The 21,399-nt window shown below is 37.0% G+C and overlaps 1 protein-coding gene across 2 annotated transcripts in view; it reads left to right on the top strand.

Annotated features, from left to right (window-relative positions):
- LOC127878179 (growth hormone secretagogue receptor type 1-like) overlaps positions 1-21,091 on the top strand; it is a 31,511-nt gene extending 10,420 nt beyond the window's left edge. Inside the window, exons 2-3 of one of the 2 annotated variants that reach the window (XM_052424666.1) lie at positions 13-98; positions 19,404-21,091. In XM_052424666.1, the coding sequence (XP_052280626.1) occupies positions 37-98; positions 19,404-20,541 (1,200 nt within the window). In that variant the 5' untranslated portion in view covers positions 13-36 and the 3' untranslated portion in view covers positions 20,542-21,091. Of the gene's footprint in view, positions 1-12; positions 99-14,333; positions 14,456-19,403 lie in introns of those variants that run through there. The other variant, XM_052424667.1, reaches the window with a different exon arrangement.
- Positions 21,092-21,399: the final 308 nt, after the last annotated feature.

The following is a 21,399-nucleotide window of genomic DNA, read 5'->3' on the forward strand; positions in this document are numbered from 1 at the left end:
TTATTCTAACAGGTTAGCGTTGCAATAACTGTCAGAATGTCGGACACAAACGATCTTCAGGACAATGTGGACATCACAAACCTGCTCTGGTTGCTGCGGTAAGTACCAGTCACCATCGCCGCAGTATAATTCTACTGTACAGTCACTGTCTTCACAGTGTAATTCTACTGTTCGTTTATGTACAAAAAGTTCACAGAGACCCAGTTCTACTAGAAAACAGTAATGTTAATAGAATACTCGTAAGCAAGACAACTGTAATGTTCTAAGAATACTTGTAACAGTCATGTACGTAAACTTCATCTAGAATTTGTAATTATACAGTATGGAGTATGTAGGCAGCCTTACACATAGATGCGTACTCATTCCAATGGTCTTTCATGTAGAGTGCACATAAAACGTCACATCATACAGTATTCATTCATACATTAATTATTTTGTGTGTTTCAAATATATAAAAAAACATACTTTAAAAGTAAACGCATTTTTAATCAGTAATATAGAATTTAGTTTAATTATCTTTGCCTTTTTTCGTGACGCAGTTATTATCTTTTCAACTTTGTTGTCACATGCGATTGCATTTTCAAAAAATCGCAGCAGGAGGCACGACTTTTGGAAAGAAAGCTACAAAATATCAGCGATTACATCCCTTTTAATATGTGTTTAACGAAAGGAAGCTCATGCTAAAGTAAAATCATAAAAACAAGACACTATTATTATGACAAGATAGAGCAAAAGTACCGAAACAGACATACATATGTTTATTTAAAAAAATATTAAGTGTATAGTTGTTTTTGAAAAAAAAATTCAACCATATATATTTTCTGTGAGCTCGAAAGCCTATTGCGCAATTAATTAACGATACATCACGGCCGTTAATCACGGGCTCCACCTCTTTTTTGCGATGCATAAATAAATGAGCCAATGCTACTTGCGAGGTGGCCAGATGTTTTGATATTTAACGGATACTTATCAGGATGAGTAACGGAGGGGGTAATCACGAGATAGTCAAGGTGGCGTCGTTCATGCAGACGCAGGTATTTTTCGCAGTTTTATACCCTTTGTTACTTTATTATTGTTTAAATGCCGCTCACTTTCCTGCAATATCAGCAAGAAAGTTACTTGCGTTTATTTTGTGTTGCTATTTGCTCTTTATCTCGACATTACTCTCGGCAAAATTTCTTAGCGGGCTGACCTAATTAAAGCTCTAATAAGAAAATTTGCGGGGAGTAAAGTCGAGATATAAAGCGAATTTTAATACGAAATAAACGCTTATCACATATGGCTGGAAAGTGAGCGTCATTAAAAATTAAACAAAAGTAATAAAGCGTATAAAGCAGCGAAAAATAACTGCCTCGGCAGGGATGTCGCGATCATGACTATCGCGTGATTACCCCGTCTGAGTAAGTTGTACCTTCTTTTTCAACAAAATTCGAATCATTAAAAAAATCGGATAATGTAGTGCGATTCAGCGGAGATTAATTAATCCACAAATGTACAGAAACATATAATAATAATCCATTTTGAAACGTGTTGACCCCCATAAGTTGTGGTATGGTGAAGCTTTTAAAAGAAAATCGATAAATTTTGTCTGTGTGGCGAGCAAATGTCCAACCAATGAAATCCCTTACGACAAACCATTGCGTTGAACATGTTGTTGCATGCACAAAAATGCCTCTTGTCGATCTAATAGATTATTTTTCGTTCTTCCACAAGAGATGGAGCCAATGCATATAAGGTGGCGCTAATGACAGGAGGTCGCGCCAATAAACATTTGCTTCTGTTTTAATTGTCTTTGCCGACCATTCACTTTTGGTATGGTATTCCAAGTTATAATAATTGTATTTGTGCACAAAACATATCAATACAATCAACAGTCACACTTATTAACCATTCAGATATATCACATATTTAGTTTAAACATATTTTATTGTATATACACATTCATTTACAAACAATAACATATAATAGACAGTTTGAGGTACATGTATACAAATGGATTGGGCCTAGAGTTATACCAACATTATCGAAGAATATATCACAGATAGTTTCCATCAGAGATCATAATACATATGGTTCATACTCTATCACAATTTATCACACTTATTGGTCAATATTACATTATATTTAATCATAGAAATATTCGTGCACTGGATTACCCGTTAAGTTTTGACGACAAATCGTACACAACTTATTTCCAACGGGGTCGAAAGCCGTCGCATGTAGATTTAAGTGACGCAAAAGTATACCATACATTCGTTATATCTGATGGAATAAAGTGACAACGGTCTTACAATGTCATATTATAGTATCAATAAAATAACTCGTATTGTTGGGAAATCGACAGGATAGCACAAACACAGTTTAACAATGTATTACAATATGGTTTACAGTTTAAAAATGTATTACAGTATGGTTTACAGATCTAAAAAAATGATAAAAAGCTAATAATACAGATACTATAGTTTCTCAACTATTTCCATTTCTTCTAATAAATGCTTCTTAACAAGTTTTTTTAACGTATTCTTAGACTTTGTGCATCGTACATTTTGTGGCAAGTTATTCCAGTCGTTATTGCATTATGGTTAAAAGATTTGGAAGTAAAAGTATCAACTGATGTACGTGATAATCAGCCTTATCATTAGATCTAGTCCCGTACAAGTGGATATCACTTCATTTAGTAAAAATTTCGTGCATATAACTGGGAGCTATATTGTTAAAAATCTTATATACCGGTACATGATAAAGTTGCAATTGTTTACATCTATATTCAATATTCAAAAATTGAAGATCCTTAAAATATGCAACACGAAGTGATGTTCTACAATGAATTAAAGGTACAATTTTATTTTGAGCCACCTGCAGTTTCTTTTTCAAAGTTTGTGTAAGACCACATAACCAGAAAGATGATGCGTAGTTTAGATGACATTGTATTTACGAACTACAAAGAGTCTTCCTAAGAGACGTATTTAAAAAACTTTGTTGACGATATAAAAATTTAATTTTTGAATTAACTTTACTTAAAATACTATCTACAATAGATGCACAGATCTGCATCTAGAAATGAACCGAGATATTTAACTATACGTGTAGATTTTATTTCCTGGCCATTACATGAAGTAGTGAAATTTTGAATTTTGCTGAACTTTCTCTTGGATCAAAAAAGAATACATTCAGTTTTCCCAAGATGCAAAGAAAGTTTGTTATCAATTAGCCACTTACTACAATTTTCGTTGCCTAGAACATGACTGATATAATACGGATCTTTGTGAAAAAAAAAATGGCACTATCGTATGCATAAAGAATATGTTTGCAAAACAAACTAATGCTTGTGCTAATATCATTTACATATGCTAGGAATAATAGAGGCTGAATGTTTGTTCTTATTTTCTTGATTCGATGATAATGAAATATCCAAAACGTAAAGTCTATAAAATTATGAATAAATTAATAATCATTATGAATAAACAAGTGTTGCAAAAGATATCGAACATTTATGTCATTGATTAAACTATAAAACTGGAAATTAACAAGAGTGTAATAAAACAAAATTAAAGATTAAAGACCGATATATCGTATTTTTTTGGAGATGTTAGTGGAACAAACGACATATTTTTGCCTTATAAAGATTCGTTCACCTTTGTCTTTTAGTGAATTAAGCTTTTTCGATTAGGGGACAAATCTCATCGTTTCAGAAGTAACAGATTTTCATTATTTCGTGAATTATCTTACTGTATAAACACATTTGTTGTAGACGAAATATTTTCAGAATCTGAGAATTTTTTTATTGGATTGAGTATTACATAGTTTGAGTTTATATCATAAAATATCTTTATTCCGATTAATGACTTGTTAATTGTGTTGGTTTTTATAAAATGTGTATATGTTCTATATAGAGTGGGGTTTACGTATAGACATTGAAAAATAAAAAGACATATATAAAAGAAACATTATCTATATGGTGTAAGTAATTTGATGATTCATATATCGTGCATTGGCACAACATCCTGTCCTTGGCGCCACCTCATTGGCATTGGCTCCATCTCTTTTGGATTTTTATAAAATTATCTTTTAGATCAGCAAGAAGCAAAGGTGTTTGTGCATGCAGCAACTATTTTGTGTTGAACGCAATCGGTTGATGTCATTGTAGCAATTTAATGGACAATGTCTCGTCACGCAGGTAAGAAACATCGATTTGCTTTCAAAACCTCTACCATGGCACAACTTATAAAGGTCCCCATATTTTCAAATGGGTTGTGATTGAATGAATGTTTCTTTACGATGAAATAATCATAGATGAATCGCACTACATTGCCCGATTTTTATTTGTGAGCGTTATAACGCTCACAAATAACGCATACGCAATTTTGCAAATCAGTATGCCTTAGCTACGGTAGGAACCGTAACCCGTGACTGCCTGTGTGGATAACTCGATTAAATCTAAGCAGACGACGAATCTGCCTGTTCTCACTGGTACACTACATCGTGTGTACTTAACAGCTTGTAAGACAACGTTGGCCAGTCTAGAGTTTATCATTGAAATCTGTACATATTGGCTGCTTTCAGGGAAAACGGGGATTAATGCATGTCAAATAAGATTAGCATGTGCACACTGATTAGCTGTATCAATGATTTGAAAAAAACACACACATCTCGACCTGTGTTTTAAGACACACTCTTTATTAATTTGAATGGGTTGTGGTCATTTCAAACTTGCGATATAAAAAAACATAATATATATAACATAATTTCGAAAACTGAGTTGCGTCTAAGATTATACAACAGCGAACAAATTCGGTGCCTTCAGCGCTTTGATTAAAATAATGGAAAAAAAACACATATAAAATCTACTTAACCTGAAAAGTTATCATTAAAATATCAAAACATCCGGTCCTTAGCGCCATCTCGTAAGTAGCATTTGCTCATGTATTTATGCATTTAAAAAAAAAGGTGGCGCCCGTGATTAACGGTCGTGTGCATGTGTCTGTTGAAAATAAATTTCTTAAACGCGAAGCATTTGTATTTTCACTTAAAAGGCACTAAGCGACATCTATCAAAAGCATTAACTGAATCGAAATAAAATATCTAAACAGGGTCTTGGTCCAAACTATGATCGAATTTGTATACGCATAATGTAAGTTTTCCGGTTTAAAGAATGAACAACGAGGCCAGCGACGGCATATATTGGTGTCAAACATATGTGTTTTATTATTTATAATAATCGACAGTAATATTTAGTTCTAAATGTGCATTATGACTGAACAACTTAGTTAACTGTTCTCATTGTAAATGTTGGTTGGTCCCGTGTAATACGCTTAGTAAGTAATGGGTGTGGAATGAGAGGCGCGTGGATATTAAAGGAAACTGTTCACAAAATGTCAATCATGACATAGTGATAGATTCACGTTAGAAAGTATAGATTATATTTATACAAATAAAATACATCCCAAACACACATACAGTAAAACTTAAGCTGAAACCAACAGGAGATAAAACCCTTATTATACAATGCGGTCCATTATTTGTGACAATAAACCTATTGACAAACATTTAGCCTTAAAAAATGATCTAGACAAGACACACACATACATTACACACTCATAATCTTTTACAAAACTGGGGTCACCGTCTGTGAATGGTCACCGTCTTTGAATGGTCAATGCAAAAGCACTCGTGGTTTAAACCGGTTTTAAGCAGCTCCAAACCTTACACTTGGCTTAGAATTATTCATAAAAAAACCTGTAAGTGTAAATAAAAATTAACCTTACAGAATCAAAATTAAAATTAAATAGCAATAAAATAGGATACATTTTAATTGTATTACTATTAAACTGATAAAACATTATACACAGACCAGAGCACCAGAACCGTATCTTTCTGAGGCGCGATGACATGCAATATGTTCACGTTAAGTAAACAATGAAAAACATAAATCGAGATGGATAAAGTTATACTACGCGTCGTTAACGGTTTCTCTCGGAAATGTTGAAAATAAGTGCATTACTATTTAACAGGTGCGTGCATCGGAAAGTTTATCTCTGTAAAATGAAACCATCTGTGAATGAGTCCGTTGAACCTACATTTGCACTTCAAATAAGTTTTCAGAATAATTTCTGTCCGCAAAACAAAATCACCATCCCGACGAAAAAATTGTGTGCCTCTATTGCCTTCCATTTGCTATCGAACGATTTTTGACAGTCCAGAGAGGTACAGTACACGTATACGCTTAATAGATTCTATTGAACTCAAAGATATCCAATTAATTGTAAGCTACGAAACGAACCGTGCACATCTCTTCACAGACAAAACGTGTCTAACATTTCTACACTGTTTTCATGACTACGATGTGAATCCGTATTTCTTTGTTAAAATGTCACTCACATGTCTGTTTATTCAGACGGTAATTTCCTTTTAAGAAATGGAAAATTATAATGTTCTTAGTGTTAAGATATGCGGTGAATGCCTCTTTACATTAAGAAGGCACCAGTCAGTCTGAGAGAGAAATACATGTGCATTCTAATATGTGTTTTCTTCATACAAGTTCAAAGCTGACGAAACCCAAAAGGTAAACTTTGTCATAGATTGTATCCATAGTGCCATGTTAACTGGGTATAAACTTATAGTAGCTTTTATTCATTTAGATTTTTTGACCGGTTATCTTGGTGACAGACTCTATTTGGCGTATTTAGATTTGTCGGCAAATAAAAGGCATTGTTAAAATATTACAGTCCAAGCTTACTACTAACAACAACACCATTTAAGCAATGATTTATGTGTAATTGTCTCGATACAATGCCAATATTACATGGTATATGTTGTGTCAGACACGCAATTGGTCCGTCTGTCAACAGGAAATTATAATCTCGAATCAAGATTGTTGTTATTGTGTTGTTGTGGCTGTGTGTTTTGTGTGTGTTCGTTTAACTTTCGTTAAAACGATTCCGGTTGATATTAAGAATAATATGACAACTAATGTAGGGAATTACACTGCAACCCAGTGTCAATGACGACAATACAATCTTAAGGTTAAACGTAAATTCAGTGTAACGGTTTCGCTATACTGGCAACAAAATGAACTCCTTTGTTGTTGTTTTTTTCACTTATATCACTTTTCCACCTACCTTTATTTCGGATGTGTATGCTACTGAAACAAAGGCGACCCATGTTTCGCTTGCGGTCGTGTCGCCTGGTTTGGACTCATGGCTAAAGTGAGCCGTTCACAACACTGTTACAACAAGCACACCGTCCTACACCCGTTCACAACACCGTCACAATATATGCAGCTATTGATCTCTCAGGCCGCCATTAGACACGCTACTGAGCTTTGGCCAGCGTAATTCTCCGGAAATGATCTTCCACCAAAGCCAAATATCGAGAACAACATGTGCCACGGAGAAAACATTGCCCAAGTACTTTGTGTACTCTCGTCAAATCAACAGACACTGTTACGATGGAAGAAACATTTTCATATAACGTCTGTAAACCATCCTTTAGGATTCGTCGACTGACACTTCATTACGAAATGTCAGTAACGTTTTGGGACTATGTAGAACTAATCAATTGTTTTTCGTACACATAAACGAACGAAATAAGCTGGATAATTCTTCTTTGTGTGCACTTGATGTAATTTTATGTTAGTATGGATTTATTTTATTAATAAATTAATTTAATCAAAATCTAGCTTGTTAATTAAACTGATGTTTTAAATGACATAATATTTAATCCATCGAACACTCTTTGTTTTAGGATGTGGCAGGGCGGGATTGATGGTTTGATGTCCACTCTTCTTTTTGAGGTTACATGTTTCTGTTTTGAAATGTGAGATCGCAGAACAACACGAAATTTTGAAATGCGAGAACTAAAAAAACATACGAAATTTAATACGAAAATACGAAATGTCCAGTTTCTCATTTCTACCAGCTAGAATATAAGTATATACTTTTCCATTCACTTAAAGGGGCCTTTTCACAGATTTTGGCGTGTATTGAAGTTTGTCATTAAATGTTTTATATTGATAAATGTAAATATTGGATCTAAAAAGCCCCAGTAAAAAAATCAAGAATGAAATTTAAAAAATAAAAGAGTAACCCTCAACTGGGCTCGAACCACTGACCTCTGGAGTAAAAGGTTTCCCACTTAGACCACTCGGCTTTCCGTGCTCATACAATGAAGGATGCATTTTATACTTTATATAAGCAATCCTCGTAGTTTCACAAAATTAACGACAACAACAGAGCTTTCCAAATTATTCAATCGTTTCGCGTTGCAACGCTTTATATTTTTCAGGTTTTTTAATCGTTTAAAGATGCATATAACGGCTATTTTAGAGCATGGTAAATGTTCAGTATTACCGTTTCCTCTCAAATGTCATAACTAAAACGAAAATTTGCGAATCTGAAACAATTTTTTTAATGTTGTCAATTTACCAAAACGTGAAAGGCCCCTTTAAAAACCCAAACAGCTTATGTAGTGCAGATACTGCAGAATATGTACAATTTAATCATTTTATTATAGAAAACATGCAAAAAGTTGTTATAAACATGCATAAAATACGACTAAGTAAACGGATTTAAATAGACGTTCATTTTTTATCATTATTATGTATACTTAATATTTTTAAGAAATGACACGTCTTTTGGTATATGATTACACTCAACATCAACTCTGTTGTTAAAGGATGCTGTGCCCGAAGCCAGCCAATTCTTTATTTTTATGCCCCCGGATCGAAAGGTCGGGGGCATATTGTTTTTGGCCTGTCTGTCTGTCATTCATTCATTCATTTTGTGTGTCCCAAAACTTTAACCTTGGTTAAAGTTGTGCAATAACTTTTGTATTATTGAAGATAGCAACTTGATATTTGGCATACATGTGTATCTCATGGAGCTGCACATTTTGAGTGGTGAAAGGTCAAGGTCAATGTCATCCTTCAAGGTCAAAGGTCAAATATATGGCTTCGAAGCGGCGCAATAGGGGGCATTGTGTTTCTGACAAACACATCTCTTGTTCGAATTGTGCTGTGTAAATCCGCAACTAAACGAAAGGCTTTGTCTGTGTAGGAACTGTATTGTCAGCGCAGAGACAGCGATGAATATGCGCACTTGCGCCGCATAAACATTACAAGTACATACAATTCACGGAATCTGTGTTACCATATCACTGTACGATTAGAACAAAAGCTCTCCGGGACATGCTCACCGTAAAATTTATGAGGACGGACAACATATATTGAGCTATTGATCGTCTCTTTAAAATTTCAAGGGTGAGCTTATGGTTGGGCTGGTACAAAATGGAAGAGATATAGCCCGGCAGCTAATTGAATAAATATAATTTTAGCCAATCCAAAAGATGACCTATTTTCGCATAAAGTTAACCGAAGTCAAATACAGTATCCTCCTCCTCCTCAATCCCTTGACCGCTTTGGCCGTTGGTGGGGGAGGAATCCAGGTCTTGCAGCCGTAGAGTAGAATGAAGGCTACGAGGGACTTGTACAGCCTGTACTTGGTTTGTAAGCTGATGGAACTGCTCGTCAACAACCTGCCTAGTCTGACCATCACTGCGAACTCCATGGCAATTCTTATTCGGACCTCAACGGTACTGGTACCATCATTGGACAAGTATTGAAGCTGGTAACTTCTTTTAGCTTTGTGCCGTTAATTGTGATGTCTGCGCTGGTGTCGGTCGTTCACCATAATCATCGACTTCTCCATGCTCTGACCTCCATCCCGTATGTTCTTGCTCTTTTATAGAGTCTGTTGGTGAGATCATAGCTGGTGCCACACATGAGGCCAATGTCATCAGCGAATCTCAAGTTGGAGATGGGTCTTCCACCGATGGAGATAGAGGTGTGGTGGTCATGGGGAGTCTCAAGTCCAATGATGTCCTAAAGAGGTCCCACTGCTGTTCGTTGAGACGTACTGCACTGCTGGCGTTTCCGTAGAGTTCTTGAATGATTTGCTACAGCCCTTTGCCAATTTTGAATCCTCACATAACATGCCAAAGGCCATCATTCCATACGCTGTCGAAAGCTTTCTAAAAGTCAATTAAGTTATGGAAGAGCTCACGTTGGTGTTGCATGTGTTTCTCAATGATGATTCTGCAGTTGAAGATCTGTTCCACTTTGCTCAACCCAGCTCTGAATCCAGCCTGCTCTTCGACAATTCATTTCTTGGCCTTTCTTTTCCATCTATAAGGGATGATGCTTAGCATGACTTTGCTGGAATGACTGATCAGACTGATGGTGCGGTAATTCTCGCACAACTTGAGGTTGCCCTTGTTCGGTAATGGCATAACCAGTTACTGGCCCCACTCGTTGGGCCACTTCTCCTCCCAGAGCTTTTGGCATAGTGCCGTCATAGCTGCAGTCGTTGCCTCTCCTCAATGCTTAATCAGCTCAAAAGGGACGTTGTCCACTCTTCGAGATTTTCCTGCCTTAAGGCTACGCACTGCCTCCTCCACCTCTGCCTTTAGTATGGGTGGACTTTTGTCGTCCGCTTCTGGTCTGCGATCGTTCTGAAGGAGACGTGAGTCCGGTTGAAGCAGATATTTGTAGAGATCACTACAGTATTCACTCCTCTGTTTAGGACTGCGGCACTCTCGGTAAGGAGCTTCCCGTAAGCGTCTGATATAACACTGGCCTTTGGCTGACTGGTCTTCGTGAGGGTCTTGAGGGTGCTGTAGGCCTTCTTGCTGCTGCATGTGATGATCTTTTTGTCGATGATAATAATTGTTCCTCAATCCATTCCTCCTTGGCATCTTTCATCTTCTTTCTTACCTACCTGTTCGGCTATTTGCCCTAGAGCCCAGGCTGCTTCTCACGACTAAGCGCTCTTTTTTGTCACATAGGTCCATGATTTTGGTCATCATCCATGGCTTGTTCTTCCTTCTCTCTCTCCCAAGCACTTATGCGGCCAATGACAGTAGGAGATACTTGATGTTGTTGCTCATGATGTCGATGCCATTGTCTAAGATGTTCAGGGCTGCAAGCTTTCCACCTATCTGATCTTGCAATACATCTGCTATCACTGATCTTTCAATTTCTCCAGGTCAAATCTAAAAAGAGGGTTCGTTGTAATGCGCTTGCTCTTTAACTTTAGCTTGATGGTGGTGAGCACTAAGTCATGTTCACTGCCGATGTCTGCGACAGGAAATGTTCTCATGTGCGCCTTGTTGATGCTGAACTTGAACCGCTGCGTCGCCAGAATAAACTCGATCTTCTTTGATGTCGCCCCATTGGCGCAAAAAGGTATCATGTGACATTGAAATTAGAAGACACATGGTACCTTTTCGCGCGATATATTTGTCCGTTAAGAGCATGCCAGGTCGCTGTTCTGGACGGTTTGTGTGGTTGCAGCTTGTTGCTCAGAGTGAGTTGATGGCTTCTGGCAAACGCAAGCAGTCTCAAACCTCTGTCGTTGGTCTCTCCTTAGCCAAATCCACCTACTGTCCCTGGCCAGTTTTGGTTTACTTTTGGTTCAACCTTGGCGTTCCAGTCGCCTTGGTCAATGAGGATGCTTTTCATGGGGACCTTGACTATGATGCGCTTTAATTCTTCATAGAACTGTTCAATCTCGACGTCTTTGTTTTCAGCTGTTTGTGTGTATACCTGGATGATTTTGATGTTGTGAAGTTTGTCACCAACTTGATCGATGGATTAGCACCAGTAGCTTACATGTCGCATTCGCCCTGGAATCTGACGGTGGAGTGCGCGGTCGTTGTTATTCAGGGCCCCGACCGATCCGGTTTTTTCTGTGTTTTTGTCCTTGTCATTTCCTTTCATTGGGCTTAAAGCAATTTTGTAAGCACCCGTCTCCTCTCCCATTTTCAACCGCTCGTACGAAACGTGCCAGTCCCCTCACTTCGTTTTACCCGCCAACAGTAGCGGGTACCAGGTGAGGATGTGGTTGGATAAAATGTCTCGAACCAGAAGTAAGAGTTGAGTGTCAGTTGTGCCTGACTTCCCGAGGAAACTGCTGCCAAGCGACGAAGTTCTAACTCTTCGCTAACAACTCCAAATCACTGGTATTAAAAAGAATTTAAATATAATATATATTTCAACCTCAAATTTAAAAATAAACAATTTAATAAAACATAAAGAAAAAATATACGTGAGCACATGCCTATTAATGTGAGCGCACATGCCTACGTATGTGAGGGCACGCCTATGTATGTCAGGGCACGCCTATGTATGTGAGCACCTGCATCTATATTGAGGTCACGCCTATATATTTTAGGAAACAGCTATACACGCTTAGTAACACTGGTGACAAAACGTTCGTCATAACGGTAAATTGCACACAAAAAAGAAAGAAAGTATAAAACTCGTTCAAATTGTTAAAACCCAAGGTTTTCGTATAAAGTTTTCAATCATGTTTTTCTATTTACACAATCTATATTCAATATTATATTATAACGCGAAACTCATCTAAATGGACGATTTCTCAAAAGTTGTTAAGTCTGGTTTAAGTATAATTGGGTTGAGACACTTTTTCACGAGTAATACTATTTAAAAGTTTATTTTATCGTACAAAATAAAAGTTATGTTTTTGATTTCACGTGTAATTTTCATGTAAATATTGGAACTTCGGCATATTTCTTTCGATATGAAAACGTGAGCTTAAACTAATTTTCTTTAAACGCACAAGTTTAAGATTTATCAAAAAAATCTTGGAACCGGTTCAATCCCAGCACCTGGCGCATTAGAGCTTGGTTTGATACCAACATACCGGACGATTTGGAGGGGGAGGGGGCCTCCGGGTAATCTGATCTCCTTACAATCTCCCTCCTCCCTCCAACACAGCACAAGATCACACCAAATTTGAAGTTCTTTTCAGCAAATATAATTTACTGGAAATTTCAGCTATGATTCAAAATTCGTCCTAATTTAATTGTTTAGGAGTATCGGGACACTATCCGAACCTCACAGCATGCAGCCTCTCGCGCGGAGGGACTTCATAAACTCGAAATAGACATACATTAAGTTTTCGAAATAACCACTGTACGGGGTATATAAGTAAAAAACAGCAATTTTCGCGGTCGTTGTCAAATTCCTATTCATGTATGGTCCTTATTAGAGCACGCATTATCTATGATAGAAACAAATTATTGCTTAATGTTTCTACTCAATTTGTCTACACTGATAAATAACAATGTTGCTTTATTATACGATCATACGTATTTCATATTCATATAGTTTTGTATAATAAACTGGTGCTTATTTGATGTGTACCATCATGTGGTCATGTTTTATTATTGTCCAGCTAGTGTAGTGATTATTTATTACAGGTATGTCGTTCATAAAATTTTCTTAAACAAATTTCGACAAATAGTTAAACGCAATACGGCGTTTATTCTATTTGTTGATGCTGTTATTGTATCAGATGTTTTTCTGTGTTCAACACACCTTGCATTGCGAAGGGGAACCTGGTTTTTACATTCCTGGCTGTTTAAAGATTCTTTAGCTTTGTATTTGTTTAGGAGATTGCGTTCGATACAAAAAAGGTTGATTCGCTTCCACCATGTTAAGGGATTATTGTTTCATTCCATTTTCACTTTCAACGAGTCCATTTGTAACTTTTTAACGTATGATTAATTTCTTAAAGGGGCCTTTTCACAGATTTTGGCATATTTTGAAGTTTTTCATTAAATGCTTTATATTGATAAATGTAAACATTGGATCTTAAAAGCTCCAGTAAAAAATCAAGAATAAAATTAAAAAAGGAAAAAAAAAGTAGCCGGTACCAGGGTACACAGTGACCCCCGGAGTCCTGGAGTTAGTCTGAAGTAAAAACGCATTAGCCATCTCGGCTATTCCGCCAGGTATACACAAATAAAGTATTTTATACATTATATAAGCAATCTTGGTAGTTTCGTAAATTTAAACGACAACAACAGAACTCTCCATATTATTAAATCGTTTCGCGTTGCAACGCTTTATAATTTTTAGGTTTTCAAATCGTCAAAAGATACATATAATGGCTATATTGGACTATGGTAAATGTTCAGTAATACTGTTTCCTCAAAAATATTATAACTAAAACGAAAATTTGCGAATCTGAAACAACTTTTTTCAATTTTGTCAATTTACCAAACCGTGAAAAGATCCTTTTAAGGTATTTTTAAACGGAAATGTCCCCACAGCGACCGTGTCCTTGTTTGTTCTAACATCAACGGCAGACACAGCTTTTCATGTTCTGAAAAAACGGTCGTGACATTTTGCCGCCAAACTGAAACAATAGACAACACTTGTTTGTGTTTCATTCGATGGCAAGATTCCTCCACTTTAGGTCTCTGTATTGGCGTGTTCGCGACCATAGCTTTCACATCGATCACGGTGTTGCACTCCTCGCTTTTGGACGCTGAATGCAGTCTCCTGTTAAGTTTGGTTCGGATCGGAATAACTTTCTCACATATGGCTGGATGATGTTTGACTCTTTGTCGGCTATTTCTTGTTAAATTACAGGTATGTGCATGACAGATCCAAGTACGTCGACATTAAAAACGGCTGCAGTTTATTTCTGCATACTAATTATTGAGCATGTAAGTCTATATTTATGTGGAAGTGATATTTCACATTTCTTTCACCACTGATAGTGTAATGCAACAGCATTACAATCATTTTACTAAGTTTAAATATTTAAATTAATTCTTCAAGTAGGCGACATTTTATTAAATGTGTCATATTAAGAAACGGATCATTCCTCAATGTGTATCCTTGTTGTATTTCGTTAAGTGAAACCAAAGCTCAATTCAGAGCAATTCTAAAAAGCACATGAAAATTTAGTGTGACATTTAAATGCTGTTTAAATGTATACGTCTATTGCAAACAAAGCACGATTTATAGCAATTTTGAAACAACAAATGTCAATTGAATGTGACATTTAACTACTTATTAATTTATACATCAACATTATAAAATGTACTATCCTTTATCATAAATCAAGTTATTCTTAGACAGAAAAATATTATTCATTTATTAATTTTAATAAGTTGTTACTTCAATTATCAGTGTACGAATATTCCATGGAAATTGGGTTAATCAAGTTAATGGGCATTTGGACCTCGAAATAGACGCGTATCGTTTTTTAACGGTTATTATATTTGTATTTAATAGAAATTGAACTGAATTGATAATATATCTTTGGTAAAGAAAATAGCATTTTCGGTAAAATTATACATTTTTTAGACTTGCATAATGAGCAAGTGCGCATGTAAGGAATTTAATGTATGTTATTTTTACTTTTTTTCCTTGATTTTCACCAACCGATTCACACATTGTGTTTTGTTAACAACATTGAAAACGAAAGGATGTGCGATGTTGCCGTTCCCTTTTGTGTTTGCGAGACCTGAACCATGATACAACTTCGCGGCAGTTATTCACGCGCGCCACCTCTATTTTGAGATGCATTAATAAATGAGCCAAGGCTACTTCCGAGTTGGCGCTCAGATCCGGATGTTTTGAAATTTACGGATAATTTTACAGGATGATAAGGTTGTATATATTTTTTTTAAATATATATCGCATTACTTTAAAAAATCGACCAATTTAGTGCGTTTCAGCGATAATAAATCGTACTGACACATGCAATCAAAACCCATTTGGAAACGTGAGTCGTGGCATGGTAGGATTCGTAAAAACCCAATATATGTCTTTGTCTGTGTGACGAGCGAATTCCCAGCCAATTATATCGCTCATTACATAAAACAATTGATTTCAACCTGTACAAGTTAATGCGTGCACAAAACATCGGCTTCTAGCCGATCTAATAAATAAATTTGCATTTTTCAAACAGAGATGGGGCCAATTCCAAGGAGGTGGCGCTCAGATTAGGAGGTGGCGCAAATGCACATTAATAGCTATTTTAAGTGATATATTTTATGTTATGGTTTCTATAATTTTTACATTACATGACTTGCATTATTTTTTGTAGATCTAAGTTGACTACTTCAGAACATTTGAGTCGCGTGCGTTTCTAATTAGAAAAGTAGTTTTCTTATAATGTCTTGATGGATTTAAACGTTCGTCTTTATAATTAAGAACATTTAACATGTATTATACAAAAAGGTAATGGAAATAGACCGTGCTATCTTAGTTTTTTATGGAGTCGATAGTGGGAAAATCCATAATATCAGCCTAATTAAGATTCGTTGATATTGGCCTTTTAGTAAATTAAGCATTTGAATTAAGGGACACAAATCATCGTTTCAAGAAGAAGTATTATCTTTTTATTTATTTCGTGAATTATCAAACTGTTTACAAATATTAATGTCGATGAATTATTTTGATAATGTTGAACATTAAGTTATTGTTTTTATTGAGTATTACAAATGTTAAGTATATTTCGTAAAATATGTTTTATTCGTGTTGGTGACTTCTGAATTTAGTTGAATATATATTTAAAAACTTATTTATTATAGAATGTGTTTATGTTCTGTAAAGATTTGGGCCTTCGTATGTGCGTTAAAAACTAAAAATTAAATATAACAAATAACAATATCTATTAAATGTACATCATGCGATAATGTCATTGAGATACGACTGTTCATTGATACATCCTGCATTGGCGCCATCTCCTATCATTAGCGCCATCTCCTAAGCATTGGCTCCATCTCTTTATGAAAATGCAAAATCATATACAACGTCGGCAAGAAGCTTATATTTTTTGTGCATGCAACATCTTGTATATGTTGTACATAAATCGTTTGTTGCCGTTAGCGATTTAATTGGGTGGACATTTTCTCGTCACTCATGAAACACTCATCAAAATGCTTTTAAAAACTCCACCATGCCACAACTTATAATGATTCTCACGTTATAAATGGGTTCAGAATGTATGTTTCTGTACATTTTTGGATGAATTAATCTTCGCTGAATAGCGCTTAATTGTCCGATTTTAAAATTAATGCGAAATATGTTTAAAAAACATAAAATCTAATCACACTGTAAACATTATCAACGTAATTTCAAAACATTCGGGCCTGAGCGCCATCTCGGAAGTTGCTTTGGCTCATTTATTAATGCATCTCAAAAAGAAGTGCCGCGCGTGATGAACGGCCGTGAGCTTAGGACGTGTGGATGTAACATCACTTCAACAATGCAAACACAATAAAAAACTAAAAACTGAACATAGGTTTTATCCCACAGTGAACACTGTCAACTTATGTTCATGTTTAGTACGTTATTTTGTTTATGGGTTTTATTTATTTAATAATTATCTATAGCTCACAGATTATTTTACACTGCGTTATTTTTATGTTCTCTTCGTGTATGCTTTTTTCGCTTACAAGATGTATTTGTGACTAACGTAACTAAATTTAATTATCGTTAACCATAGGCAGTTCCAATGGGGGGCGGACGGGGCGTACGTCCCCCATTAATAAAATCCCCAAAGTAAAGTCAATTCATTTGATGTTTCCCACTTAACTAGATCTAAATCACATATTTAAACTCATTTTTTCTTCTTTTTCGTAAACAACATTTCACTTAAATCGAGAAGCTTCTGGACCCCCCCCCCCAACAGGGCTATCCCCTGCACCCACCAAGGGCCATAGCGGCCCTGGACCCCAGCCAATCTTTCAATGTCCCGCCCCTCCCCCCTAACCAGAAATCTTGGGTCCGCCCCTATTAACTGTAAACCTTAATTGACACATGTTAATGCAATTCGAAATTGTGCTATGTTAATGTTTTCTGATTTCAACACGAGTTAAGGTGGTCCATTTAAAAAACGAATCTCAATTTCAATCTACTGCATCTCCATGTCGATTTTGAGATTGTACGACGATAATCAAATGTGTCTTGTTCTGTGAAAATTTGACATAATGCACGTGCGTAAAGTGTCGTCCCAAATAAGCCTGTGCATTCCGCACAGGCTAATCAGGGACGACACTTTACGCTTTAACGGTATTTTTCGTTTAAAGGAAGTCCCTTTTTACCGAAAATCTAGTTTTAGCGGAAAGTGTCGTCTCTGATTAGCCTGTGCGGACTGCACATGCTAATCTGGGACGATACTTTTCGCCCATGCATTATGCCCAGTTTTATCAGAACAGGACACAAATGAAACTCAGAGTCATCCCCAATGAGGGATGTCAAAATACCACACTGTACATTTAAATATTTTGTCCTTATCGACTTAAGCGAAATTACGAATATACAGACAACTACATATTCATATTTTTTCAAACTTAATTGTTCATTGAATACGAAATGGCGTTGGTATTTCTGTTACAAATGTATTACTAAAATGGAAAAAAAAACACAAACAATTATCTATTTATTTTTGTTATTTGAAATTCGCTAAAAGGAATGATAATTATTTTGACTGGCAAATACTTTCACTCAATATGGTTTTGGTATTCTTTTTTGTAAAAAAAAAACGTCAATACGACTGAACATGAGTGTAAGGCCGTGAAATCCGTCCGGGTTGTCTCGGAAAACGTGTCTAGTCCAATTTTACTCATTGTTTTGTCCGCACCGAGATGCTGCAAATAAAACGTCTTACGTGGTTTAAGAGTTCTTTCATCTTGTCGGTTGCCTCCCAATTTGTTTCCTCCATGTTAACATCTCATTTATTACATCGAGCAATATAAAGCGTTATTGAGCATGTTGTTTATCGTTCGGTATCGGCGACGTAAATAGCCAGTAATGCGGTGAAACGATGTAATCTAAATTTATCTCTAACAAGCTTTTGTGACAACTCGTATACAAGTTCAATGCTGTTATCCTCTCAGATGTACATCTGCAGTGACACAGCAATCAGCAATCAAAGATACGCACTACACTTCAAGTCAAACGAAATTGTTCATTGTTTCCCCTAGCTATCGACTGCACTATTCTCCTAATAATAACCATGCTAAACTGCTGCTGTTATTAAGTTAGCATATGGCGTAGGGTAATAGTTTTCCATCAATGAATGGCAGATACATTTTTATAATAACAACAGACACACTAACATGCCAACAATTCCTAATTTATAAAAAAGCAGATTTGTTAAGTTCTTTACATGGCAAAACGCTTATTAATATTACGTAGAATAAAATAACATCTTATTCCAACTAAAAAAAGACAGTTCATGAAAATAATACTATCTTAGCGTCTCTCCTTTGTCATGACCGTAGTCAGTGGGGGTGCGTTGGGTGCGTTCGCACCAAACATTTTTTATCAGTCACTGAGTATGGTCAATGAAAGTGAAATTTCATATAAAATGCTCTATAAATTCAGTCTCTAAATACAGAAAAGTCGCCAGAATGCAGGATTTTAAGTTTCATGTTCAAAATTTTCTAGGGGGAGGACCTCCAAACCACCCGATTGCAGTCGGAAAATTCGCACCCCGCCTTTTCAAAACTCTGGCTACGGGCCTGTTTGTAATATACATGTAGGCGAATGACTAATTGTGGTTTGTTTTTACTTGCAGCAAAATGCCCATGGAGAACATCTCCGGTATTCTCAACACGAGCTTCCCGACGCCAAGGGACGTAACTCCACATTCAACTGCGCATGCGCTGAACATTGCCGCGCCCATAGCTATGACAATCGACAGGATCGTCACCCCAGTGTGGTACGCGATCTCCGCCATAGGCAACCCGATAACGATGAAGATATGGCTCTCCAAGCGAATGCGAGAGACGAACTCCTCGGCCATCTACATAGGGGCAATCGCAGTGGTCCATTATGTTTTCATTTGGTTGCACCTCTTACTAGAACTGCACCTGGCCTGGGACATTAAAACAGTGAACTACCCCTACGTATGCGAGGTGTTTAACGTTCTGTACATTACACCGCAATACTTAGCGCCGTTATTAATTTTGGGTTTCACCACAGAGCGGTACATCGCTGTGTGCCTCCCCTTCAAGAAGGAGACGTACTGTACCGTGCGCCGTGCGTGCATCCTCGTGCTAATGCTGACCGTGCTGTCCCTGGTCTTAGGCTCGGTGCAGGCGTACATCTGGACGTATAATTTTGAACGTGATCTGTGTTTCTTCCGGTCCGGAGCCCGCCCGTTCTATGTTGTGTGGACATGGATATCAGAAATGTTGATATTTGCTGTTGTTCCCCTCGTAGTTTTGATGTTCAATATCCTAGTAATTCGAGAGATTAGGCTGCTCACACGGCGGGCGTCACTGAGGATGCACAGTGACAGCTGCATGCTGGGTGCATCCAACAAAACCTCAACGGTAACGTTGCTCGCGGTCTCATTCTACCTGATCTGCACGCTGCTCCCTGCCACCATCGTGTACACGATGCAGTCGGTGATCCGAGCAGGTGATCCATCAATCCGTGTCGAGGACTGGACGTCTGATCCACAGTGGCAATTGTATTTGTCATACTTTACAGTGAGAAAGATCGTCGAAGAGATCTGTTTCTCTAACTACGCGTGTTATATTTTCATATATTACATTACGGGTTCCTATTTCCGAAAAGAGGTGCACAAGCTACTACGCTGCCGAAAGGAGCCGTCGAGACAGAGTGGCGCCTCGCGGTCCTCGCGCGGCCAAGAGCAGTACACGCTTGTCACTACGAACGGCAAGCACGAGCTCACTGAGCCCTTATGACTGACCCGCGTGAGGTGCCCGTGCCAGTGCTCGCTGGACAATGGCAGCGTGCTGGCACTCAACACATGGCTCTCGACGTCGGTATTCGCGGAGTATGACCACGAAACTACGGTGAGCACCTTTTTCTAGATGTCGGTGCTCGCGTGGGTTTTCCTTCGCATCGACGATGAACTTTTGGCTCTAGATGTCTGTGTTCTTGGGGTATGATCCCACGCCGATGCTGAACACTTGGTCTGGATGTCGGTTCTCGCGGGGTATGTCCGAGAACCGGTACCTAGTACATAGTTATAGACATCAGTGCTCGCGGGATAAGACCGTGCGCCACTAAAAGCACTTATTTCTAGACGTTGGTGCAAACGGCATGGGTTTATATCGATCTGTATGTCCCTCAAATTTTTTTATTATGTTAAAAGAATTAACTGCATGTTGTATGTGAATGACATGTCGTTGTTTTTGTGATGTTTACGTTGCGTTTATTGTTTAAATGCTTAAACTGTTTTATTCTCTTGTTCCATATTGTAATTTAAAAGTCTTGGAAATAAAACACATGTACTTGTGAAATTATTGTTTTTGTTATAACCAACTGATATGTATGAGGCGCTATAAATTTGTTAGGGTGAAATGCAATTTCAATTTTACTAACTTATTTCCTATTTAACACATTATTTTAAAACTATTTGTAAAGCTTAACGTCAAATGTAAAGTGTAACTGATTTTGCCGAAACTTACGAAAATAATACAAGCTCGAATTAAAACGATTAATTGCTTGTATTAATGGTCTCATTGCTAAATTGCATAGATTCATTTTAGGTTTGCAGAATATCGCTAAATCCGACTTTTTCATTTCTTGTTTTATAC

The sequence above is a fragment of the Dreissena polymorpha genome, chromosome 4, assembly GCF_020536995.1.
Source record: "Dreissena polymorpha isolate Duluth1 chromosome 4, UMN_Dpol_1.0, whole genome shotgun sequence".
Classification (NCBI taxonomy): domain Eukaryota; kingdom Metazoa; phylum Mollusca; class Bivalvia; order Myida; family Dreissenidae; genus Dreissena; species Dreissena polymorpha.